The sequence below is a fragment of the Nerophis lumbriciformis genome, linkage group LG35 (assembly GCF_033978685.3).
Source record: "Nerophis lumbriciformis linkage group LG35, RoL_Nlum_v2.1, whole genome shotgun sequence".
Classification (NCBI taxonomy): Eukaryota; Metazoa; Chordata; class Actinopteri; order Syngnathiformes; family Syngnathidae; genus Nerophis; species Nerophis lumbriciformis.
Window position 1 is genome coordinate 10,080,001 of NC_084582.2, and position 22,784 is coordinate 10,102,784.

The window sequence follows — 22,784 nt, forward strand, 5'->3', positions numbered from 1 at the left end:
CCCATACATAGTGAGTAAAGATAAGTTAAAGTACCAATGATTGTCACACACACACTAGGTGTGGTGAAATTTGTCCTCTGCATTTGACCCATCCCCTTGTTCACCCCCTGGGAGGTGAGGGGAGCAGTGGGCAGCAGCGGTACCGCGCCCGGGAATCATTTCTGGTGATTTAACCCCCAATTCCAACCCTTGATGCTGAGTGCCAAGCAGGGAGGTAATGGGTCCCATTTTTATAGTCTTTGGTATGACTCGGCCGGGGTTTTGAACTCACAACCTACCCATCTCAGGGCGGACACTCTAACCACTAGGCCACTGAGTAGTGTAAGTACAGCAACAGTGTGCCTTAATGCTTCTGCTTTTTCTCGCTTTAGGCTATCATGGCTCAGTTGCCACAAGAGCAGAAGGCAAAGATTGCAGAACAAGTCGCCAGCTTCCAGGAGGAGAAGAGCAAGCTGGATGCTGAGGTATCCAAGTGGGACGACAGCGGCAATGACATCATTGTTTTGGCCAAGCAGATGTGTATGATCATGATGGAGATGACCGACTTCACCAGGTGACTTTTACTCAAATCTTTCAATTCACAAATTATACATGTTTTGTGCATCTATAGTAGCGTAATACTTAATCTCCTATGACCTTATGTTTTAGAAATTGACAAATTATTTTAATTGGTGTCATACTTTTGCTGATAAAATAAAACTTAAAGTTTCATCTATAGACAGGGTTCACAGAACATGAAAGACCAAAACACACATGACAATTAACCCAAAATTGTCTGTCTGACTTAAGTATATTAAGATAGATTTTTAATCGAACAGGGACATTTCCTGCATACGAACACAAGTGAAACATAACCCCAGGTGTACTCGGAAAATCAACAAAGTCCCATATTGAGAGAACAAAGCTAAATTCGAATCACCTAGCAGATGGGGACACATGAACGATCGCCTGGATGAATATATATGTTCATATTATTACCTCACGACTGCATGGTATAGCAGCATACAGAAGGTCAGTTGCGAGCTAATTCCACCTTCGCCCAAATTATCACCCCTTCAACCTTGGACTTGCACAATGCCTTACCAAGGTTAATGTTCAGTGAGGTAATTGATCTCGACCTCTCTCCTGGCAAATCTGTAGAGTGAGAGTGAATCTTGTTGACTTCCTGCATTGCTTATGGCTGTCTGTTGGCCCTTATGAATAAAGCATTTGTGGCTTTGAGACATGCAATATATTTGGGCGCCACCTGATGTAGAGCACCAGGTACCTGTTGGATGGCTCGGTCCTGTGTGGCTTAAAATCTGACCGTTGTGTCCCACTTTTTTTTTTTCCACATTTTGTTATGTTACGGCCTTATTCCAAAATGGAATTAATTCATTTGTATCCTCAAGATTCTACACGCAATACCCCATAGTGACAATATTAAAAGGTGTTTTTGCAAATTTATGAAAAAAAAATCACATGTACCGTATTTTCCGCACTATTAGCCGCACCTAAAAACCACAAATTTACTCAAAAGCTGACAGTGCGGCTTTTAACCCGGTGCGCTTTATATATGGATTAATATTACGATTCATTTTCATAAAGTTTCGATCTCGCAACTTCGGTAAACAGCCGCCATCTTTTTTCCCGGTAGAACAGGAAGCGCTTCTTCTTCTACGCAAGCAACCGCCAAGGTAAGCACCCGCCCCCATAGAACAGGAAGCGCTTCTTCTACTGTAAGCAACCACCCGCCCCGGAAGAAGAAGCACGCGGTGCATGCTGGGATATGTGACGTTTCATTTCCATTTGTGTGTTTATGTAAAGACCCCAAAATGGCTCCTATTAAGTGTGTTGTCTGTCTAATTATAAATAATGCAGACGAGGCGTGTTAACTGAGTTCTCAACGTTTACTCACAGCGTGCTCATAACCACATTCTAACTGCCAGCATACAACGCTTCTCAGGACTACCGCGCATGCTCGTCACTATCGTTGCATGCTGGGTAGTGTAGTTGTTATATTTGCTAGCTCATAACATCACATTAAGAGACACGCTTACGCGCTTAATTCAATACTCGCCGTCATTCCGGGTGGATTGACAAAAGACCTCCAGCCGCTAGATATTGGTGTCAACAGGGCATTCGAAGCTAGACTGCTAACTGCGTGGGAACAATGGATGGCCGAAGGCGAACACACCTTCACTAAGACAGGGAGGCAGCGCCGGACGACATTCGCCCAACTTTTCAATTCGGACAACGAAGGAGAATAATTCGAGGGATTTATGAATGAAGAATAACTTCAGAAAGTGAGCGTTATGTTTATTTTGTGTGTTGTGACATTAACGTTCGAGCAACATTATGTTGCTATTGCTCTGCACTATTTTGAATTTTACTATGTTTGTGATTGCACATTTGCGTACGTACATTTTGGGAGTGAACAGAGTTGTTAGAACGCTGGTTTTTAATATATTATTAAAGTTTGACTGACCTATCTGACTGTTTTTTTGACATTCCTTTAGCGCAGTTAGATGCGGCTTACAACACCGGGCGGCTTATAGGTGGACAAAGTTTTGAAATATGCCGTTCATTGAAGGCGCGGCTTTTAACCCAGGGCGCCTTATGGTGCGGAAAATACGGTAAATAAGTATTCACAGCCTTTGCTCATTATGTTGTTGATGCACCTTTGGCAGCAATTACAGACTCAAGTCTTTTTGAATACGATGCCACAAGCTTGGCACGCCTATTTTTGGGCAGTTTTGCCCATTCCTCTTTGCAGCACCTTTCAAGCTACAGGCTTTCCCCTAGTTTGCCAATCCTATACTTATGGTGGTTACCATGATGTCATCATATGATGGGCATAATTAGCTATGATGATATAATTTTCTTTAAAATTGCCTAAAGTATATATACATACATTTAAAATCAAATTTGTTATTGATTAGTACCGGTATTACCATATTTTTATATTACATCATTTTGCTATATGTCAATTGTTGCTGCTTATTGTACAATGTACTTGGTTGAGAATTCTCAAGTGTCAAGGGCAGGGCTATTCAACTGGAGGCCCCAAGGTCAGTTCAAAACTTTTTTCAGCGGCAGCAAATTCCTAAAAACACTAGCGTACTCCTGTTGTATAGAGGAACTTGGACCACTGTAAACACATTTGTGAATGTTTTTATTGACATTTTAACCTTGCAACCAAACAGAACATTGGGGTCCAAACTTAACAGAAGCGCTCAAAGTCCTCTATTTTTTTGGCAGTTACAATTTTTTCCCGTATTGTGATTTATGTAACACAGGTGTTGCTGTAGCTTGTTTAGTTCAGATGCAGTCAGTAGTCATTTGTTCGACTTTTTTAGTTATACTAGTAGTGTTCCTCAAGGTTCCATTTTAGGTCCTCTCTATTTCATCATTCGGGCTATATAACTGGTGGTCCGTGAGTTTAGTTTAAAAAAACAGCAGGTTCCTAAAAACACTAGAGTGCTGTCATAGAGATAATCTTTGACTGGCGTTTTTGCAGAGTTACAGAGCACTCCTGTAACTCTTCTGCACAAGACGCTGGTTCTCAGAAATATACAAAGTTTGAAGTCCAGCCTCCCCGGTCCTTAGCTTTCTGTAAATGTGGCTTCCAAGACAAATTAGTTGAATATCCCTGGTCTAGAGACTTTTTTAAATTAAAAACGACTGGCAACAAAACTAGCATATTTTCCTGGTGTTATTATAGAATGTACTCCTGTTTAGAGACTCTACTTCTGTCCCTCGATGTGTGCGACGAAAAGCGAGCTGCAGCGAGCATGACATTCACACTTGCTTTGCGCTGCTGCTTTCACATTGTCATTATGGGGTATTGTGTGTAGAATTTTGAGGACGAAAATTAATTTATTCCATTTTGTAATAAGGCTGCAACATAACAAATTATGGAAAAAGTGAAGCCCTGTGAATATTTTCCGGTTGCATTGTATGTCTACTTTTTCAAGAGGTTTACATTTCCACGGAGGCTGGAAATCTTCACAATAGAGTTGCTATTTCAACTGAGGCATTATTTGTGGTGTAGTTTTCACGTATTTCTGCGCCTCCATTGTTGTACTCTAAACAGAGCTGATATTATGCACACATTAATTTCGACACATTTATGTACTGTATAAAAATAAATATCTATATCTGTTTGTTTTTACACAGCAGCCCTCTAAAATCTTGCAGCTATACCTCCTGCAACTGACTCATCCCTTGACAAATGCCATTAAGTGCTGTGGCATGTTGACTCTTTCACTAGGACCCTGACTTGTTTTATGACAGTGCATCAGAGGGACCCATATTGAAGGGTAGCTATGACAACATGTGAGCAGAACACAAAATTCCATCTGTCCTGGGTTAGATGTTTTTTGTTTTTTTTATCCTTGCGAGAGTTGCATTGACTTCAGTTTGTGTCTCTTGCCAACTGTGCCTCTAAATCCCTTGTGGGCCCTGGAGAAAAATAGCAAATGGCTCCGGTAAATTAGATGACAATGTTGCGGTTCACCTTTGTAAGGTCTGCCTATTCGTAGAGAAAATAATTGTTGTGAAAGATGAAGATATGTAAAAAGCTCTTTTGTTGGTCTTTGTTAGTGGGTTAACACTGAACCAATCTAAATTTACCAGCATTTTTTTTCTCATTCAATTCCTTCATTCAATAATTATGCTTTCTAAAATAATGATGCCTGCAGCCAATGCCTGTTCTTCTATTCAAGTGACATTGTCTTTTTATTTAGCTGATTTCACTGCTGAATCTCCTGCGTTCAGATTAATAATTAACGAATGAGGTGCACCTCAAAGCTTGCAAGAACAAACTCGGTAAAAGCATATGCACATTTGGTATTGTCCCATCGGACAATACCAAATGCATTTCTGAGTGATTTCAAGAAGAAGCTTTTTTTTTTATTAAGTTGTTCAGTTGATAGTAATCACCTTATAGCAGTATTCAAATAGCAGAACTTTTTAAAAGTTGATTTACTGATTCACCTACTTACAAACATGAACTGAGGCTTTTAGAAGTGGCGCTTGTACTATGACATAGAATAAACATCCTGTGGCATCACAAGTCTTTTTGTAGCAGCCTTCCAAACAACCTGTTATTTCAAAAAGTGCTCTCATGTACAGGTGGCCGACCGACTTTGCAATAGAACAAAACTAATACCGGTAGTTCTTCCCCAATTTTCTCCCCAGGGGGAAAGGACCATTGAAGAATACATCTGATGTCATCAGTGCTGCCAAGAAAATTGCAGAGGCAGGATCAAGAATGGACAAGTTGGGTCGCACCATTGCCGACAATGTAAGTTGCTATTAACCCCTGAATCCGAAGGTTTTCATGTACATTTAAACTCATCGGGTCAATATTTGATTTCAATTGCTGGAATATGGGACTGACGCTGTAGCTTACGAGACAAACATTCACACCCTGATTCATTGAATTAATTGTTGCCCTTCTTTTCACCATTTGCATTAACCTTTTGTAAAAAGTTCACACAGATGTTAACAGCTGCCATGATTTGTTATATATCACACATCCTTACTAATCTTAACCAATTTCTCTTTGATGTGCACATTTCCTTTTCCTGGGCTTTTTGCTCTTACTCCCCAACTCCCTGTTCCATCATCTCTCAACATATATTCCTTACTCATGGGACGATGGCCCTCGACATAGGGGAAGCACACATTCAATTATCCATGGCATCATATTTCACTTAAATACTTGCACTGTACGACTCCTCACGGAGACACTTTGCATGATTTGTCCCCCAACTTATTCACTTGCCTTGTCTTCAGCAGAGACTCAATCAGTTTGTCTGCAATATAATTGTATTTTTACACCACAGTTTTAATGTTTTCTACAAGACTTTGCTTGAGTGGGTACACACTTCCACTGTTTATCAAGAACATATAGGCACTTAGGAAGTATGTGGGCGGTGTGAACAGGCTGCCACTGTATTTCAGTTTTCACAACAAATAAATCACAGTATAGAGGCTCTATTTTTAGATTCTGATGGTTCAAGTTCCGGATCATGTATACCAAATGGGGTTGGCCATTTGGAAATGTTTGATAACTTCATATGAATTTAATTAATTTCAACAGGGAAAATTAGCAGCGATTTTAGGAAAGCAAACATTACAACAAATATAGAATGTAAACCAGACCAATTTAAAATATTTAAGCAATCTTTCTTTGTGTTGTTTCATAAAGGGAACAACATTTGAGAGGCACATTCCTCATACAAACTTGGCAAAAAAATAATCTACTTATTATACAGTTTTAGCTAGTTTGGAAGCATTATATGTAAAAGTATAGCAAGAATATTTGTCTCCATTGCTACATGATGTCATGTTTCAATCCTACCAATGCTTATTATAAACATGCATTTATATTTTAGCAGCGGTCTTCCACAGAATCCGACATAAGGACAGTCCTGATAATATTACATACTGTCAAATATAATCTCTAATATTGTTGGTCCACATCTATTGTAATATCTACTTAACATGCGTCTGACCCTATTGCATTTGAATCGTCCGTATAGAGAAGAGTTGTGTTTTGCAAGCACTTGTTCTGCCTCTCTGACAATTTGAAAATGCTTAACAGAGGTGGGTAGAGTAGCCAGAAATTGTACTCAAGTAAGAGTACTGTTACTTTAGAGATTTATTACTCAAGTAAAAGTAGGGAGTAGTCACCCAAATATTTACTTGAGTAAAAGTAAAAAGTATGTTGTGAAAAAATGACTCAAGTACTGAGTAACTGATGAGTAACCTGTTCGTTTAATGATGACGGCAACAAATAATGCACAAAAAAATTAAAATAGCAATGAGCAAATTCAGAGCCAGGAATATCTCTTAAGCAACTAAAACAATAATATATATTAAATAATAATACATTAACATAAAAAAATTAAGGCAAATTGAGCCACAATAACTGAACAGCACCATAGGCTCAGTAGGCAGAGATTACAAAAGAAAATAAGTTAGCCTTTACGCAAACCATAAACTGATAGGTGTGGGCTGCACCTGGGACCATACTTCTGATTAGTGTGTGTGTGTGTGTGTGTGTGTGTGTGTGTGTGTGTGTGTGTGTGTGTGTGTGTGTGTGTGTGTGTGTGTGTGTGTGTGTGTGTGTGTGTGTGTGTGTGTGTGTGTGTGTGTGTGTGTGTGTGTGTGTGTGTGTGTGTGTGTGTGTGTGTGTGTGTGTGTGTGCGTCTCTCTATGAGGCTGCAGTGCGTTAATAAATGTCCCCACACGATGTACATTTGACAGTGATTCATAGCAGGGAAGCTAACATCAGCCTACGGTGACAGCCAAAATATCTACTAACGTTACTTACCGTGATGTGCTCCCTCAAATTTGACGTTGAGTTCATGTAAGCTTAAACTTGTTGTTTTGCCGCTGAAAGGCGGTCACATGACCAGGCGGTCATGTAAACGCCTGGCTCTGTTTGATTGGTGAAACTGAGTCAAACGTCACCAGGGACTGCATTTGATTGGCGAAACGGAGTCAAACGTCACCAGTGACTGTATGTGATTGGTGAAACGCAGGCATGCGATAGATCCTACTTTGAAGGTCTGTCTGACAAAAAAAAAAAAACAAAGCGTGCGTTAACAGATCAATAAAAATCAGTAGCGAGCTGAATGTAGATAAATGGAGCGGAGTAAAAGTAGCGTTTCTTCTCTATAAATATACTCAAGTAAAAGTATGTTGCATTAAAACTACCGTATTTTCCGCACTATAAGGCGCACCTAAAAACCACAAATTTTCTCAAAAGCTGACAGTGCGCCTTATAACCCGGTGCGCTTTATATATGGATAAATATTAAGATTCATTTTCATCAAGTTTCGGTCTCGCAACTTCGGTAAACAGCCGCCATCTTTTTTCCCGGTAGAACAGGAAGTGCTTCTTCTTCTACGCAAGCAACCGCCAAGGTAAGCACCCGCCCCCATAGAACAGGAAGCGCTTCTTCTTCTACTGTAAGCAACCACCCGCCCGCGTAGAAGAAGAAAAAGCGCGCGGATATTACCGTTTCATTTCCTTTGTGTGTTTACATCTGTAAAGACCACAAAATGGCTCCTACTAAGCGACAGGTATCCGGTTCATGAAAAGACGCAATCTCTCCATCCGCACACGGATTACTATTTCACAGCAACTGATATTCCTGTGAACCGCACTGTGGATACAACGGGAGCACGTACGGTGAATATTCGCACCACAGGGAATGAGAAGTCATCCTTCACTGTGGTTCTAGCTTGCCATGCTAATGGCCAGAAACTTCCACCCATGGTGATATTCAAAAGGAAGACCTTGCCAAAAGAGACCTTTCCAGCCGGCGTCATCATAAAAGCTAACTCGAAGGGATGGATGAAGAAAAGATGAGCGAGTGGTTAAGGTAAGTTTAAGTTTACGCGAAGAGGCCGGGTGGCTTTTTTCACGCAGCTCTGTCCATGTTGATATACGATTCCATGCGCGCCCACATCACGCTGGTTTTAATATATTATTAAAGTTTGACTGACCTATCTGACTGTTTTTTTGACATTCCTTTAGCGCAGTTAGATGCGGCTTACAACACGGGGCGGCTTATAGGTGGACAAAGTTTTGAAATATGCCGTTCATTGAAGGCGCGGCTTATAACCCAGGGCGCCTTATGGTGCGGAAAATACGGTACTCTTAGAAGTACAATTTATCCCAAAAGTTACTCAAGTAGATGTAACGGAGTAAATGTAGCGCGTTACTACCCACCTCTGATGCTTATTCACTTTAATGAAAACTGTTATCCCCTGAAGAAAACAGATGGGCAACTGTGCAGGTGTTTGTGTGCACATCGAAGTAACTCCCGCCTGTATGTTTTGGATTTTTGATAATAGGGTATGTTATGTGAACTCTAGCAATGCTTTTTGAACAGTCCATTCAGCCTTTATACTTTGATAAGGGATGAAATCTCTAGCAACCAGGTGAAGCTAAACCATAACACACCACATAGTAGAAATGTTTGAGATTGATGGGTGGAGATGTTGAGATAAGGGGCAGTGCATTTGTGAAAAGAGAGGGGCATCCCTCTTGAGAGATGAATCCATTAAGCGTGCTTTGCCCTTTTAATTAGCGGCATAATTGCCAGGTGGCACTTTAGATGCTGCATCTATTTACTCACAGAGTGTATATATTTAGGACATTTCTCTAACAAAGCATGGGGATGCCCTAGGCCTGCTAATAGCAAAAGGCATGGCGTGTTTTGCTGTCTGCATACTCCAGTAGCAATAGTTAAGTGAATCACCACCACGATGCATACATACTGACAGCAGAGCAAAGGCAATGCTGGGACTGCTCATTAACCTAGGCATATTAATCACTTGTGCTGTGTGCTTCTGGCATAGAGGGCCTATGAGATTTTACTCCACATATAAAACATCAGCAGATGGTCCCAGATTGATAGCACAGCATCTCACCCCTCATTCTCCTTCACAAGACTTTGTCGCGCTGCATTTCTCCATGTGCACGCCTTGATTGGAGACGTGTAGGTGAATATGGTCAAGTTTAGTGTTTGTGAGAAACATTAAAATGTGTAATACACTAATTAAATATGTGAATAACTGAGATGTAGCATATATGAGCTGTACTATATAGGTCAGTGTTGTACAAGGGTCTGCAATGCAGTTTATTAAGTATTTATGACCCTATGCAGGGCATCTCAGAAATGTATCCGAAGCCGGCTGGTAAACAAATAATCCCATGTACCGTAATTGAGATTTATAATGCAAATATATTTGTCGCTATGTAACCTATAAATATTTGCCTCGTGCCGGCTTGCTGCTCAAACACATGCATGTAAACATATAAGCTTAAACACATGAAATAATGTTTGTTTGTTTGCACGCTAGCAAGCTTTATGCTAATGATGTATACTGACATGCATAGTGTACTTTTCCAATTTGCATTCAATCAGTGGAGATTTGTAGTGATCCATGGGCTATGTTGCTGGACAGAGTCTAATCCTGGCTCCGGCACTAGACTCTTAACAGCAGACAGTTGTAAATTACCTACTTCACTGAAAAAGCAAAATCACCCAGTGAGCCCATAAATTCTCAGCTCTGCAGTTCAAAAGTCATCTTTTTAGCCAATTGAAGTTCATTCCAGCTAAGAGCAGCTCACCTTACATGTTGAGGAAGTCTCTCAATGTACAATTGATTGTTTTGAAAGACGCACACCCGTGCTGATATACCGTATTTTTCGAACTCAAAGCCGCACCGGATTATAAAGCACACGCGCAGTGGACAAACGCGTCAATTTTATACATTTTCATATATAAGGCACGCAAACTTTGTTACCCATTTACAATAACTCTAAACATATTCGGTTGTGACATATAAAATACAGAACAATAACTCACTTTTTCAATTCATTCCTCTTCAACAAATCCATTAAAATCTTAATTTTTACTGCCTGAGTTTAACAGCTGGGTGATTTCGACATCCAGCATGCCCGGATTCCTGTCGTCGTTATCCGAGTCAGTCCTGTTGCTGTTAGCTGTTCAGTGATGATTCCGGCCTTCGTGAAAGCTCGGACGACATTTGAGACCGATACGTTAGACCATGCATCCACAATCCATTGGTAGATAGTGGTGTTGCCTTCCTGTCTTGGTGAATTTGTGTTCGCCGTCTGTCATTCAATCTTCCCACATAGCTCATAATTGAACTTTGAACGACTTGTTGACACCAATATCCAGCGGTTGGCGTTTTTTGGTTAATCCACCTGGAATGATGGCAAGCTCCGAATTAGTTTGCTTCACTTGAGTTGTGACAGTATCGGTGGGATGCTCGCGCATGGAGTCGTAGATCAATAGGGACGGAGATTTGTGAAAAAAGCTATTTGGTCTCTTGACAAACTTCTCAGCCACTCACTCACTCATCTTGTCCTTGGCCATCTAGCCCTTTGTTAGCCTTGATGATGACGACAACGCTGTCTGGAAACTTTTTTTTGGCAGTCTCCATCCATCCATGTTCTTCCGCTTATTCGAGGTCAGGTTGCAGGGGCAGCAGCCTAAGCAGAGAAGCACAGACTTCCCTCTCCCCAGCCACTTCGTCCAGCTCCTCCCGGGGGATCCCGATGCGTTCCCAGGCCAGCCACACATAGTCTCCCCCGTGTCCCCCTACCGGTCGGACGTGCCCTAAACAACTCCCCAGGGAGGAGTCCGGGGGGCATCCTGACCAGATGCCCGAACCACCTCATCTGGGTCCTTTCGATGTGAAAGAGCAGCGGCTTTACTTTAAGCTCTTCCGGAATGACAGAGATTCTCACCCTATCTCTAAGCGAGAGCCCCGCCACCCGATGAGGGAAACTTTCATACTTTCTCCAAACGAGCCGTTTGGAATTTGCACCATTTGTGACGTTTCCCCTTTGGTGACGTCAGCGCATATCTCCATATATAGTAAAGTTTTACCGTAAAAGCTTTGCGCAAGTCTGCCATTGTAGTCCTACGATGTTGTCAATAAGTTTCTTATTTTTCTCGATCCTCTTGTTGTGGGCTAGACTGGCTCGTAAATACACATACATCCTCCACTTTTGCCATTTCTAATACAAAGGAGCATATAGTTCGAATTTATATTTGACTCCATATGTAAGCGCTAAAACTACAACATGACTGACTTGGAGAAGACGCAGTCGAAGTGGAGGCATGTAAATAAGACTGCCCACAAAACTGTGCATTCTGAAGAGATGGTCAGAAAGCCGTTTAAAGATCTGTAAAACATAATCTATGCAAAATTTGGTCCAAAGAACCACGACTACATGTGATGTAGACCTTACACGTAGAAAAAATCACAACTGTTGGGCCCAAAATAAATTGTACCTCATGGTAAATGGGTTATACTGTGTGGAAGTTGCCTCCTAACAGTTCCACTGTAGACACGGCACAAGAGCCAAGCGTGCAGTTTTTAACAAAGTTTTTAATGTGCATCAATTTATGTCCAACTCTTTCTCCAGCAGAACGTGACTGAAAAGTCACGTTCTGCTGGAGAAAGCAGTATTTTCTCTCCCCTCCTGCTCCCGGCCGCTTACTGTTAAAGACAACAGATGATTAGGTTAACACGTACCACCTGTGAAATCGAATCACCTGCCAGCTGTGTCTCGCCATCAGCACTACCACGCCCCCGTCTGATGGTGCTGTGTCCTCAGCACCATGGACAGAGGTAGTGACCTTTGCTCCCGCAGGCAGCGCTGGCCACATCTCCCTCCACATACTGGTATCGCGCTTTTCTACCTTCAAGGTACTCAAAGCGCTTTGACATCATTTCGACATTCACCCATACTCACACACATTCACACACACTGATGGCGGGAGCTGCCATGCAAGGTCCTAACCACGACCCATCAGGAGCAAGGGTGAAGTGTCTTGCTCAAGGACACAACGGACGTGACTAGGATGGCAGAAGCTGGGGATCAAACCAGGAACCCTCAAGTTGCCGGCACGGCTGCTCTATCACCCGAGCCACGCCATCCCCAATAGTAGCTACTTGCTGCTGTTTAGTGAAATGTATGCCTGAAAGTAGCAGCATAAATGTTAAAAATAACACATTGGTTGTTTGATTAGACCTTATGTAGCCCTGTTAGTCATTTTTTCTTGCCTCTTCTTCTGTCATACCTACATCTTGTCATATTCAATGTCAACATTAGTTTTCCCAAGTGCCAACGTGATTGAATTGACCTTCTGCCATTATGTAGCAGCCTTTTAGTAGATGCCCTGTGGATACAAGATCTGGTGATCATCATTCTGTTGAAATTAAGTTTGACTGATATTAAGAGGTCATTTGTTTTTTAGTTAGGCATATCATTGTTTCTATCCTCCTTACCAACCCTGTGGCGTCATTGAGGTTTAATCGAATCAAATACACCTTGTACGCTTGTTTTTTTTATGTATATCACAGTTGACTATCTGCAAATGTTTTACATGTCTTAGGGAGCCATATAAGACTTGCTACTAACCCGGAGTGATTCTGTTGCTAACAGAATTTGTTTTCCTAATGTGTATTCCCTTTTTCGACTGCATGGTATCCACTCTGCTGTCTTTACTCGCCATTGACATTTTTTCATCATCAAAGCCAGTCATTTTTTGATTGTCCTCATTCTCCTAATCGTTGCCAATAGTTAAATGTCCCCCGTTATCCTCCATTGTTTGTTAGTGTGATACATTATTACCAATAATGCGTTCAATGTAATTGTTTTTTTCTTGCAGTCCTTTTTTAATGTGGAAAACTGAGGAAGCAGTGCTTTCTGCACATAAGTAGGTACATCTTCATAGAATAGGCATTAAATTTGGGTTAGGCTAAAGTCCATCCTTACATTATCTACCGCTTGTCCCTTTTGGGGTAGCGGAAGGACAAGTCACCACCTCATCGCAGGGCCAACAGAGATATACAGCCATTCTCACTCACATTCCCACACTAGGAGCAATTTAGTGTTGCCAATCAGCCTGTCCCCAGGTGCCTGTCTTTAGAGGTGGGAGAAAGCCGGAGTCTTTGTTTGCATTTGCTCTACGTTGATTTGACTTTAAGCTGATCAAGGAAGCACCTTTTAGTGTTCGAAGTTGAACTCGACAACAGTTTGTTGGCAGTGACTCATTAAAATGCTGCTGTCAGTAAATATTGAAAATTGGCATTTCGTCTGTGTGAAGCGTCCTGAAAGGTCAACGTCTCTGCCTCTCCCTGCGCCGTATAATAGAATTCAGTGTAACTGCTTAGTATTTCTAATGATTGAACCTGACCTTCCTGATCATCATTTACATCATGGACATTAGCCAATGCGTGCCACTGTGAATCCTTTTGTTTAACACCCTGCTCTTATCTTACCGCATGTTATCTCTCTCATTTTATTGTACAACAAGAAAAATGCAGTTGTATTTGTCTTTATTTGCACAGTCTTCGAAAGCTTGTTCTAGAGTACTATTGCTAGTTCTAAAATGCACAGTAGGCAGCACTACCTTAACTCTTGACAAACAATCCCTTGCTTAATGGGTTACACATATATTTCAGTGTCAGTCTCTACTGTGCAGCTTCCTGTTCTGTCATCCTTCAGTAGATGCTAAGCAATCAAGTAGACCACATAGCTTTCATCTTTTGGCTTTAGAAAAATATACCTCATCCCTCTGGTATAACTAACATTGGCTTATATCCTCCTGAGAACAAGCGTTCTGTGCACTGAGCATTTGTGGACATACACAACAGGGCTATTTTTCTGAAATATGTTTTGGTAGAAGAAATAGACTACAACAAATGTGTACTGCAGGGGACTCTAGTTCTCAGGAGGATATTAGCCATTGTTACCTATACCAGTTGTTAGGAATATTGTTTTTTGTCTATTCTGTATTCATTACCATGAGGATCAAATAAAGGTTTCTTATGGTAATTGAAATGATCTCAAGCAAATTCATGTACGAGGCATGTAGCACAATAAATAGTTGCAACGAGACCACTATCTACGCCCTGTGAAGAGTGCACAGGTAATCACATTAGGGCTGTATTTGCATTATCAAAACAATCTTAGAGGATCGTGTCGCTTCTCTACGCAACTTATGTATGCACTTGTCACAGTCAGAGAAGCCTTGCAGAGTGAAGTCAGCAGCTGAGCACGAGCACAAGTGATGCTTTCACAGCGCTCTGCTCTCAGCCGTCTGAATTCTTCCTCAAGCCCTCATTAGCATGGCTGCTGCATTCAGCCTCATTGCAGGTCTTCGCGAGTGTGTATGTGAGCATCTTTACACACGCACACATACAACTTTATACACACACAGTATTCGTGCTAGCTGCAGTTGAATCCTCCTGTTTCTCTTCTCCTCAGTTGGATATCCCCCTCTTGTTTACTCCTCCATACTGTTTACCCTCTGGCTTACTCTTCATCCTTATCTTTTCTCAAAGTACTTGTTTTTTTTGGGTTCTTCTCCTCTTTTTAACCTTTCTCTTGTTCCCATTTTATTCACCCTACCCTCTATGTATTAGTCCTCATCTGTACGATGATCATCCCCTCCAGCTCTCCTTCCCCTCATCTTCTTTTATACTTAATGGAATGCCAACTATTACATATCCTTCCTCTCCACTTGGCCCATATTTCTATTAATCAGTAGTAGATAGTGATGATAAAAGACTCCTTTTAAATCCTAGTCACAGGGCCTCTATAAAGCCCTGAATAATGCAGGACATGAGAATATACACTTAAGGTCAAGCAATTGCACACCGTACACAAACCCACCATAAAAAAATAAGCCCTGACAATATTGGGCTTTCAATTTTGTCTTTGAACTTTCATTCCTTTGGCAAAATAATTGTGCGTTTTTATAATAAAAGCAAGCTAAAATTTATGATCTCAATTATTTAATTTTTTTAAATAATCCCATGACTAAATAATCCTTTGATTATTTGAAATTATCCTTTGATTATTTTATAAAATGTGCTAAATTAGAGGTCCCAATTGAAGTATGTGACTTCATCCCTCTAAATCAGCAGAGCCCAAATGTTTTGCCTCTATGTGCTGCCAATCAAACACAGCGAGTTTCAGCAGCACCATCAATTAGGAATTTAGCCCCTTATCGCGATATGTAAAGTGGGGGAGATCAACACGTTTGACAAATGGCAACCAGAGGTAGCCTTGCGTACATTCCATCAATGATTGTGTTAGCATAAAAGAGGTCAGTATGAATATGTATTACCTTTAAGAATCAAACCTTTGTTGGGCCAAATAAAACGACTCGGCATGCCAATATGGTCAGAGTGCAGAAGTGTTGCTCCAGTGACATTAATCTATGGAAATTACCAAAGATGTTCAGAGCGGAATATTCAAAATGGCTGACTGAATTTGTGGCATTTTGTGATGTTTCGACTGTATTTTCACATACTTTGCGGATTGTAAATACAATTGGATATGGTTCAATAGATACAATGAAACACAATTAAGCATATAAAGTCAACTTGTTTTTCCACTCTACTGGCACTTTAATTCTACCCGGCCCACCGGACATCTCCAAATAATTTTTTAAACCTTTACCATCGAAACTGGAGCTGCCAATATGATGTGCAGTAAATTTTATAGAGAGTATTCCAATGGTTGGAATCTGTGCTTTTGAGTGATTTAAGGGTTATTACGGTAACCTACGTCCCATCAGCTCCAAGCAGACGAGCAAAGTGGGTGGGGTTTGTTTACAGCAGCCAGCCTGAGACACGACTGTCAAGGAGGGACACAGTAGCAGATTTCTACAACAAAGTTCTGTTCTGCAGAAAATGTGTATTATATGGATTATTAATATATGGATCTGTGTCCTTTTGCTTTCACGTTTCACCATATTTAATGCATTTTTGCTTTATTGTAAAAGATCGATCTCGAGACGGTCATTTAGAAGTACGTTCATATGTTCTAAATATTCAGTGTTTTATCTTTCATAGTTAATATTACATATCCATCCATCCATCCATTTTCTACCGCTTATTCCCTTTGGGGTCGCGGGGGGCGCTGGAGCCTATCTCAGCTACAATCGGGCGGAAGGCGGGGTACACCCTGGACAAGTCGCCAACTCATCGCAGGGCATATTTATATTACATATCCTACATTATTATTTTCATGTATATTATTGTATTCAGCAAAAAGGCTGGTTAATTCCATTCAGTTTTTTGAGGTGGTCTGTAATACTTTTTTTTAGCATTTTACTCGTCATATTGTTTTGTATTGTTTTTTATATATACATATACCGTATTTTTCGGACTATAAGTCGCAGTTTTTGTCATAGTTTGGCCGGGGGTGCGACTTATACTCAGGAGCGACTTACGTGTGAAATTATTAACACATTACCGTAAAATATCAAATAATATTATGTATCTCATTCACGTAAGAGACTAGACGTATAAGATTTCATGGGATTTAGCGATTAGGAGTGACAGATTGTTTGGTAAACGTATAGCATGTTCTATATGTTATAGTTATTTGAATGACTCTTACCATAATATGTTACGTTAACATACCAGGCACGTTCTCAGTTGATTTATACGTCTTATAACGTACACTTATTCAGCCTGTTGTTCACTATTCTTTATTTATTTTAAATTGCCTTTCAAATGTCTATTCTTGGTGTTGGGTTTTATCAAATACATTTCCCCAAAAAATGCGACTTATGTTCCAGTGCGACTTATATATGTTTTTTTCCTTCTTTATTATGCATTTTCGGCCGGTGCGCCTTATACTCCAGAGCGACTTATACTCCGAAAAATGTTACATTCATAATAATAGCATTGTGTTTAAAAAGGCAAGTCAACCTTAAAATTCTTCAAATAAATCGTATTTTAATTAATGCAAATGCATTGGGGACACTGCATATTCTGTTTCAAAGCAAGAAAATTGGTAGAAGTAATTGAATTTGATAATATTTTACAGAAAGTCAAGAAATATGTTCCAAAAAATAGCAGCGTTGACGTCTTTCTTCACAAACTCAAAAATGTACTGTACAAAAAACTAAGTCGTGCTTGAAGATTCAACGTTCCTGAGAATCATAAACTAATATTTAGTTGCATAACCACGGTTTCTGATAAATTTGATCAGAACGGTACATGAATACAGACTAAACTGTAGTGACAATTATTTGTATTCAAATCCACTTGCTACTATGCTTTTTGCACCTCTCTAATTTGTGGTACTGTTTGCCTTGTGATATAATTTGCATTTCAGTGTGGTTTGACTAACTGCTGAGAAAAAGAATGATCATTGTGGGTGTTTGTCATTTTGCCTCTGAGCACCTTCCTAATGTGGGTGTCTACCTTACCTCTGTCATGCTGTCACTAAGTCATCTTGATAAAGTGCGAGATCACCGTGTCGGTAGAATAATAACATAAATATCCAGCTTGAGAAGTGCCAGCAAATAATTCAAGTGACAAAATTGATTCATTGCGCCGCCACGAGCTGTTCAAAAACACAAGCACAAACTGCGACTGCCCATTGTTCCACATACAAATGGATTCGTTTAACATGAGGTCTGTGTGTCTTGCAGTGCCCGGACTCGACCTGTAAGCAGGACCTGCTCGCCTACCTGGAGCGTATTGCCTTGTATTGCCACCAGCTCAACATTTGTAGCAAAGTCAAGGCTGAAGTTCAGAATCTGGGAGGAGAGCTGGTTGTCTCGGGGGTAAGTTCACCATCATTTTAATCACAGACACCAGGGAGGCATCTATAATTTAGTCTCTTCAAAGCAAGGCAGAAGAAGTGGAGTAGTTGAAAAAGGGGTGGTAAATGACGTATGAAATAAGCCTAACAGTTGGTGAAATGTTTTGACAACTCCTGAAGGGGACGGAATAAGTTGACAGCGTTGAAGTCTCAAAGGTAACGAGACTGAATCCTGGGAAGGAGTGGGAGAAGATGCAAAAACAGCAGAGGTTTTAAATCCTAAAAAGAGAGTTTCTAATGCTGGTTATGTCACGGCACACTTGTAAACAAAACTGTTGATAGGGAGCGCTGCTTGCTTGGGATCAGATTATATAATACGTTTGGGAAGTTCTCTCCGTACAGAAGTTTTAATGCAGGGGTGTCAAACTCAAATACAGAGTGGGCCAAAATTTAAAACTGAACAAAGCCGCGGGCCACGGTTGAACAAATTAACCTTTTTGATAGGGACCCAAACAAGTTTTGCATTAAATATTGAACAAGCAAGGCTTATATAACTTTATAGTGACATGCAAAATCGAGTTTCACATAATAATAATAATAATAAAAAAATATCAATGGCATATCAAATACAATTTAAATAAAAATTGAATGCCTCTTTTCTATTTGCAGCCTTCTGAGGTAAATATCAACATTAACTTTTTCCACAGGCTAATAAATTTGAAAATAAAATAATGAGTAAACCAACCATTCAGGACTTTAAACTGCTCAGTTTGCAACGCACTGATCTAATCTGATGTGCCCAAGCCAGATACCTGGCATCTTTTCTTGGATGCTAGTTCATTAATGTCGGGGCTCAGGCTTTGAGCTGAGGCAACCTTCATTATCGAACGAAGGTGTTCATCAGTCATTATATCTCGTATTCCACAGTCTTGGGGGCGTGCCTTACAGGCACTGCCTTTAACGTCCTCTACGAGCTGTCGTCACGTCCGCTTTTCATCCCTTCTAACAACGTGCCCGCCCAGTCACAAGATATGAGCGGCTTCTGTGCGCACACACACGTAAATGCAACGCACACTTCATCAACAGCGATACAGTTTACACTAAGGGTGCCCGTATAAGCAACTTTAACATTGTTAGAAATATACGCCACACTGTGAATCCACACCAAACAAGAATGACAAACACATTTTGGGAGAACATCCGCACCTTAACACAACAGAACAAATACCCAGAACCCTTTGCAGCACTAACTCTTACGGGACGCTACAAAATACACCCCAAGAGTTAGTGCTGCAAAGGGTTCTGGGTATTGGTTCTGTTGTGTTACAATGCAGATGTTCTCCCAAAATGTGTTTGTCATTCTTGTTTGGTGTGGATTCACAGTGTGGCGTATATTTCTAACAGTATTAAAGTTTTTTATACTGGCACCCTCAGTGTAACCTGTATCAATGACGATCAAGTATGCGTTGCATTCACGTGCATTCACGTTGCATTGTGTGTGGGTTCAGAAGCCGCACATATTATATGACTGGACCAGCATTCGTTGGACTGGACGAAAAGGGGACGTGACGATTTTTGGGAGGTGCACTGAAATCTGGGAGTCTCCCGGTAGGGATGGCAGGTATGACAATTAGCGGTTAATGCGGTGTACCGCGGCGCCGCCGCTGTATATAATCTGCAGGCCAGCATTAGTGTTAATTTGATATCGCCTCAAGGGCCAAGTGAAATTACACGGCGGGCCAATTTTGAGTTTGACACCAATGTTCTAATGTAAATATTTGTTAATTGCCTGGTAACACAAATAATGGCTTTTTATGATTTAAAAAAAGCATATATTGCCCAAATGCCTACTTTCTTTTTCCAATCAGGGCCTTGTTTACAGGCCTGTTAAGGCATTAATTAGCCACTTGCCAGTCAACCTGATTGTAATAGCACGCTCTGGGTGCATGAAATAATGAATTCCTCCCCACTATTCCGCAGGGCTAAGAAGACCAAGCTTTCAACACTTAGCATAAGTGTCACCGGCGTCTCCAGGCTTTTAAATTGCTGAGGTTGAATTAGACTGACCTTTTTTTGAATTCCTGCATATGTTTATATGTCAAAACGTGGAAAGGTTGTTGATTATTGGACACAAACAAAGACGCCTTTGTTTGCACAGGCTAAACATTTTGTCTGCTCTTTTCCCTCTCTCACGTGAACAGTTGGACAGCGCTATGTCCCTCATTCAGGCGGCAAAGAATCTGATGAACACTGTGGTGTCCACCGTGAAAGCGTCCTACGTCGCCTCCACCAAATACCACAAGAACAAAGGAATGGAGGCTCTCAATATGCCCGCCATTTCGTGGAGGATGAAGGCACCTGAGAAGAAGCCCCTGGTGAAGAGGGAGAAGCAGGATGATGGCCAAACAAACCGGGTCAAGAGATCTTCTCAAAAGAAGCACGTCAACCCTGTGCAGGCTCTGAGCGAGTTCAAAGCTATGGATAGCATCTAAATCCTCCTCTTTTTGTTTATATAGAGATCAAGCTTTGCATTTTATCTAAAAGAGCTTTTAACATATTTTTGAAGATCTTTTCATAGCTGGTGTGTGTGCACGAGTGAGTGAGTGATCCATCTCAAGTTCATCAGATCTGGTTTGCTTGATGCCGTCTTCAGTGGAAAATAGAGAAGCATCAGGCACAGGCATTTTTCCTTTATTTTTTCCACTTTTTTCTGTCATGTTAATGGTAGAAAATTAGATTTATATGTATGAATTCATGTGATCGTTTTTGTATTTTTGTCTAATCTACTTTGTAATACTCTGCTGAGGTTTTTTTTTCCCCCCCCGTGATGTCTGACTATGACCAAGTAACATCAGCACTACAAATAGAGACTATGCAAACTGCCTTATTGCAACGATGTTTGAAACACGTATGGCTAAGTGAGATATGAATATGTTTTGGACCAGCTGCGACAAACCAAAGTTAGTATATATTTGTATGCGCTCACATCTGGCTATACCACACATGCTGTATTTTACTACTCAGCCTTTATTTTGGCCATAGAAACGATACGTGTACTATAACGGCGCATAGTTGAAGTCCAACCGGGTGCCGTTTATTTTCTGTCAATGAGACCAACCTCCAGAACTGAAGACTGGGTCCAAATGGAGGGATCATTATATTTTTTTCTCCTCCCAGTCTTGGAGGCAGGTGTGGAAAGAAAGAAATGGGTTTCTCCCCTTGTCCTCATGCTTAAACACTACTCCACCATCTACATCATTAAAGCTTTAAACGTGTCATTAGACATAACAGTAGAATGATGTGCTTTTGGAAATCGTCCTGTTTGGTTCTGTGCCCGTTTGACACTAGTAAAATAATCCCATACGGGCATTTATGTATTGACGACAAGTAAATAATACATTTTCTTCGCTGCACAACCATTTCGCTCATGTTTTTTTTGCTCCCCATCACTGTGTTTTTGTGTTTGGAAATGATATGAGTAATCAACTTTGCTGTGGATTTTTTTTTTTTTTTTTTTTTTTTTTTTTGCTCTTGATAGCTAGCCTGTTAGCGCACACTGTTCCGAAATCATGTGCCTGCTTTCTATCTCAATAAATAAACGATTGAATAAAACGCATCCTCCCCAAGCGCTCTTTCCTAGTACACTCAAGGATGCGGTGCAGCAGCAGCACACAAAAGAGTGTGTTTCATGATTGCAAGACACCACTGATGATTACTCTCCGAGCGTAACGCAGTAAAGAGAGAGAGAACGTTCTCTTGCCGATTGCATAATATTGTCTCACCTTCCACATGATTTGAGATTGTACAATAAAGGTCCTCTGGGGAAAAATGTTATTAGAAGGCTGGCCGTAGGTCACCACTTTCCTTGTGAGCGATTGCAAGTCAAAGCTAAGTTTTTACTGCTTAAACATACTAATGATAACCATTACATCATGTCAATTTAGGGATCACCTCAAGTTAAGTTCACCTGTGAAGATTATATTAAAGGTGGGAATTAGAGAATTAAATGCTTTAAAATGTAATATCGGAAATTATCGGTATCGGTTTTTTTTATTATTGGTATCGTTTTTTTGTTGTTTTTTTAATTAAATAAACATAAAAAACACAAGATACACTTAAAAATTAGTGCACCAACCCAAAAAACCTCACTCCCCCATTCACACTCATTCACACAAAAGGGTTGTTTCTTTCTGTTATTAATGTTCTGGTTCCTACATTATATATCAATATATATCAATACAGTCTGCAAGGGATACAGTCCGTAAGCACACATGATTGTGCGTGCTGCTGGTTCACTAATAGTATACTAACCTTTAACAGTTAATTTTAATCATTTTCATTAATTACTCATTTCTATGTAACTGTTTTTATATTGTTTTACTTTTTTTATTCAAGAAAATGTTTTTAATTAATCTTATTTATTTTTATTTTTTTTTAAAGTACCTTATCTTCACCATACCTGGTTGTCCAAATTAGGCATAATGTGTTAATTCCACGACTGCATATATCGGTTGATATCAGTATCGCTAATTAAGAGTTGGACAATATTGGATATCGGCAAAAAGCCATTATCAGACATCCCTAGTGGGAATCTTTTGGCAACTCATGATTCAATTTGATTCCGATTCTTGGGGTGACGATTCGATTCAACACAATTCTCTTAATCT

The 22,784-nt window shown here is 40.4% G+C and overlaps 1 protein-coding gene across 1 annotated transcript in view; it reads left to right on the forward strand.

Annotated features, from left to right (window-relative positions):
• ctnna1 (catenin (cadherin-associated protein), alpha 1) overlaps positions 1-21,536 on the forward strand; it is an 87,300-nt gene extending 65,764 nt beyond the window's left edge. The window contains exons 16-19 of the mRNA XM_061928095.2: positions 372-553; positions 5,182-5,287; positions 18,005-18,139; positions 20,319-21,536. Of these exons, the coding sequence (XP_061784079.2) occupies positions 372-553; positions 5,182-5,287; positions 18,005-18,139; positions 20,319-20,609 (714 nt within the window). The 3' untranslated portion in view covers positions 20,610-21,536. The remainder of the gene's footprint in view (positions 1-371; positions 554-5,181; positions 5,288-18,004; positions 18,140-20,318) is intronic.
• The last annotated feature ends 1,248 nt before the right edge of the window (positions 21,537-22,784 follow it).